General features: G+C 48.3%; 1 protein-coding gene across 1 annotated transcript in view; it reads right to left on the bottom strand.

The window, feature by feature from the left end:
- Positions 1–3,966, bottom strand: part of PHF21B (PHD finger protein 21B) — a 242,321-nt gene that overhangs the window by 62,644 nt on the left and 175,711 nt on the right. The window contains exon 7 of the mRNA XM_015415485.1: positions 3,369–3,382. Coding sequence (XP_015270971.1) covers positions 3,369–3,382 — 14 coding nt within the window. The remainder of the gene's footprint in view (positions 1–3,368; positions 3,383–3,966) is intronic.

The following is a 3,966-nucleotide window of genomic DNA, read 5'->3' as shown; positions in this document are numbered from 1 at the left end:
TACACGTGCCATAACTATGCAGAGCTTTCTCTTTAGCCACTGCCATGCCACGCCACCCGCCATTCTATATGGCAGACTCAATAAGACAGCAGATGCGGCTAGACATTGCCCTTGTGAATCTGGATGTGTTGAGATGGTCTTACAAGTTTTGTTGCAATGTCACTTTTATGTAAATATACGCTCTAAATATCCAAACTCTATATTGGCCAACATGATGGGTTTTTCAGAGTCCCATAAAGTTTACAGATTTTTGAATGATGCCTCTGTTGAAGTAACTGAGAAAGTGGCTAAGTTACTTCAAACCGCCATGCTGCTGCGCCAAGGAAAAGCACAGTTGTAGCCTATTATTTTATTCAATGTATTTGTAATACAGTGTCCTACTTGCATACTTTTATAAGAACTTTGTTCTACTGATATATGCCAATAAAGGCTGACTTGACTTGCCTCCTAATGTTGTTGTTGCAGCATTCTAAAAACTTACAGAAATATATCTGAATCATGAAAGTGGAGCCTTGGAGAGCGTGGTGACGTGTGGCGCAGCGTGGCGGAGCCACCTGTGGACAGTAGCCGGAACAGCAGCCAACACAGAGCCATGTGCCAAGACGAGACCTGCCAGAAGAAGCTGCTCGGGGAAGATCGACTCCAGAAAGGGCACCAGGACGCCAATATCTGAAGCCACGGAAGGAAGCCGGATGACAACTAGCCAAGGGTGCTGGTAGGCAGTCACCACCCTGTAGACAATGTGGCCCTAGTGAGGTTAATTGGTTGGTTAGAACCACTATGTAAACCGCCCAGAGACCCTTCGGGGTCAGGGCGGTATATAAGCCGAAGGTATAAATAAATAAATAAATAAATAAATATGTTTATGGCTTTTCGGACTTAAATCAGAATAGCGGTTGTTTCAGGAAGGAAATGTGGAACTCATAAAATGTTGGGCAGGAACAGGAGTTCAGGGACAGAGGGGAAGACATTGGGAATAAACCTTCTGAGACAGGGCTCCTCGGGTTTCCATAGGGATTCCAGCTCCAGGTTGGGGAATAGCTCAAGATTTAGGGAGTGGAGCCTGAGGAGGGTGGGGCCGGGGAGGGGATAGGGTTGCCAGGTCCTACGTTGCTGTCAGCGGGTGGACTCCCAATCCTTTCTGCTGCCCAAAACTTAGAGTGTTGCTCCCAGGTGATGTCATCAGACCAGCACCGGTGCTGCCAGGAGAAGGGCTTCTCAGGGGTGAGGCTTCCCCTGCTGGCCAGCTGGGCTGCGGCAGATTGGAGCCCCTAAAATTGGAGGGTCCCCTGGCCACACCAGGGGAATGGCAAGCCTAGGAGGGGAAGGAGTTCAATGAGGTATAATGCCACATATCCACCTTCCAAAGCCGCTGTTTTCCCCAGATGAACTGATCTCCGCCACCTGGAGAGAAGCTGTAATCCCAGGAGATCACCAGACCCCACCTGGAGGTTGGCAGCCCTAAGTGCAGCAGTGCTTGTTGTTGGGTGTATTTGGAGGCTGGCAGCCCTATGGACACAGGTAGCCAAGACTGGGGGCAGACGGGGACCTGGCAGCCCTGTCCGTGAAGACTCCCAGTGTCAGGTTCAACAGCAAGTAAATCTCCACACACGTTTCCAGGGAAGTGTTATGCTTTATTAGACTACAAGTCTGTTACCATGTCCACAAGATTATTGTTAGGAATGACCATGGGGCGGAAACATCCCTACATATAGCAGGATGAGGCAAATGGCGAAGCAAATGAAATTTGAGCACGCGGGCAAGAATTCTCCCGGTGGGAGGTTACATGATAAGCGGGAGAGTCTCAATGCCCCATAAGAGCCGAAAAATTCACACCTGTGGTGGAACGCAAGCCCTCCCCCCGTCACAAGGTCAGACAGATAACTCAGTCTGGCAGCACTGGTTCTCACGGTCTCCCTATCGCTGTTTACGGCAAGCGGCAGAGCAGCGAGCAAGCTATGAGGCATGCGTCGTAGCGCCAGGATCAGAGAAGGGAACAAGCAAAACATGGCGGCTAACTGACACCCAGGAGCCCTGCAGTTTGCTTCAAGAAGGGTGTGCGGTTGAGCTCCTAAGTCATGTAGCTGCCCTGCTGCCGCCCCCACAGCTGCAAAGCTTGGAGTCTTGCTGGATGGTCTCCAGCAGCTTCACTCTCCATCTTCTCTCGGGCAGTCAAAGACATGATGGAGCTGTGATTTCTTGGTCGAGGAGTGTAAACCTCACTTCAGAACAAAAGGGCCGTGTTGAATCCTCTTCCTCAGAGCGGTCCGGAAAGTACTCTTGGTTGAATAGAACCCCAGAGAAGACAAAGGCAGAAAGTTGCTGATCAACTTCTGGAGATGTCTCCTATGCAGCTGAATAGAGTGGAGGTCAAGGTGCTACCTGGAATCTGTGACCTCCCGACTTTTGACGTTTGCCTGGGATTAGTAGGCTGATTGGTCATGTTTTGGGGCCAGAGATGAGGAAAGACTGTACGACTCACTGTCTTTGTTATGTATGCAGGTCTCCACGAGGGGCCTGCAAGAAAGAGAGGAGCTTGGCTCCACAAGACAATGGGGACCCTGGATCCTAGCTCCCTCCCAGCCGACCAATAGGCTCCTTGGCGGGAAATTCAAACCCTCCAATGGAGTGGGAGGCGCTAGGCCGGGTGTGTATATAGTTGGCCTTGCAGGGCCGTTGTTTGTCTTATGTGAAGTACTCAATAAACGTGTGCAACCGCATGTCGTCGTCCGAGTCCTCCATGCGGCGAACCCAGTACTTTTCAGTCTTGTCGCCATTGACAAAACACTTACATAGCCCCTGAATGGTGCAGAGAACTCCTGCGTGACATTCATTGATGACAGAAAATTTGGCTCTGCTCTTCTCTCATTCCTCGCTGCCATTCTGCCTCCCATTTCTGAGAATAGCTATTCTCTCCTCCCCCCCTTCACTTGTCAAAAGAGCAAGCTGGTGTGCATTATTATGAACCTTTAATTAACAAGCTGAAAAGACATTTTTCTGGCAATGCCTGACCTTTAAGCACTTTGTATGAATTTATTGATACCAGCAGAAACAATAATTTAAAAGGTTATTTTATGACCATGGTATAGTTTATAGCAGCACTTTTGTCAAGATAAATGAGTTTCTTATTACTACATTTATGGTGCTAAGCATTTTAATAAAAAAAAGAACTATAAAAGTCAAAGATAACTTCAAATCTCTTCTCTATCTGCAGCCTACATGCAGCCAATGATGACTCCCTGAAACATCTATGTTGGAATGTGTATTAAAGATAGAATGGGGGACTGGTAATAGAGGGCAGGCAGAAAATCTCAAAAGAATCCTAAGCAGAAATGTTTTGGAAAATCGTGAATGTCAAACTGAAAAACTTGAGGGAGCAATCCTGCTCAGAAGTCCCATTTTATTAAATAGGATTTATTCCCAGGAAACTGTTAATTGGACTGCAGCCTTAACTTTTCACACACAAAGGGCTTTCTGATTGTACAAACAGAAATGGAAATCTCTAGGCCTTTCAGATTTTTTAAGGGAAAAGATTTGCACTTCCTTTAGACCAGCACCAATTCTGTGCTAGTTTGTGTAACCTGATCTCACATGCTCGAAGTGTGGCCATGCCTTCGCTGTACTCATTATTGCCATCTATCTATCTATCTATCTATCTATCTATCTATCTATCTATCTATCTATCTATCTATCTAATGCAGGGGAGGCGGCGGAGATCCTTGCACTTGCGTCGCCCCCTCCCACCTCTCCTCCCTCTTATTTTGTTTTTTTTGCATGCGTGAGTCAGGCCTGCCGCCGGCTGCCCATTGACGAACTCCCCTCCCTCGCCGCTGCCCCGGAGGAGGAGAGTTAGTCCACAGCAGCCGAGGAGGAGGAGGAAGGAGGGAGGAGGGCAGGGCAGAATCATGAAAAACACTCTGCAGCCGCAGCCAGAGCAAAAGCGGCTGCTGCAGCAGCAACAGCAGC

This window comes from Gekko japonicus, unplaced genomic scaffold, assembly GCF_001447785.1.
Source record: "Gekko japonicus isolate JY-2015 unplaced genomic scaffold, Gekko_japonicus_V1.1 scaffold1577, whole genome shotgun sequence".
Classification (NCBI taxonomy): domain Eukaryota; kingdom Metazoa; phylum Chordata; class Lepidosauria; order Squamata; family Gekkonidae; genus Gekko; species Gekko japonicus.
This window is presented reverse-complemented; position numbering and strand designations above follow the sequence as displayed.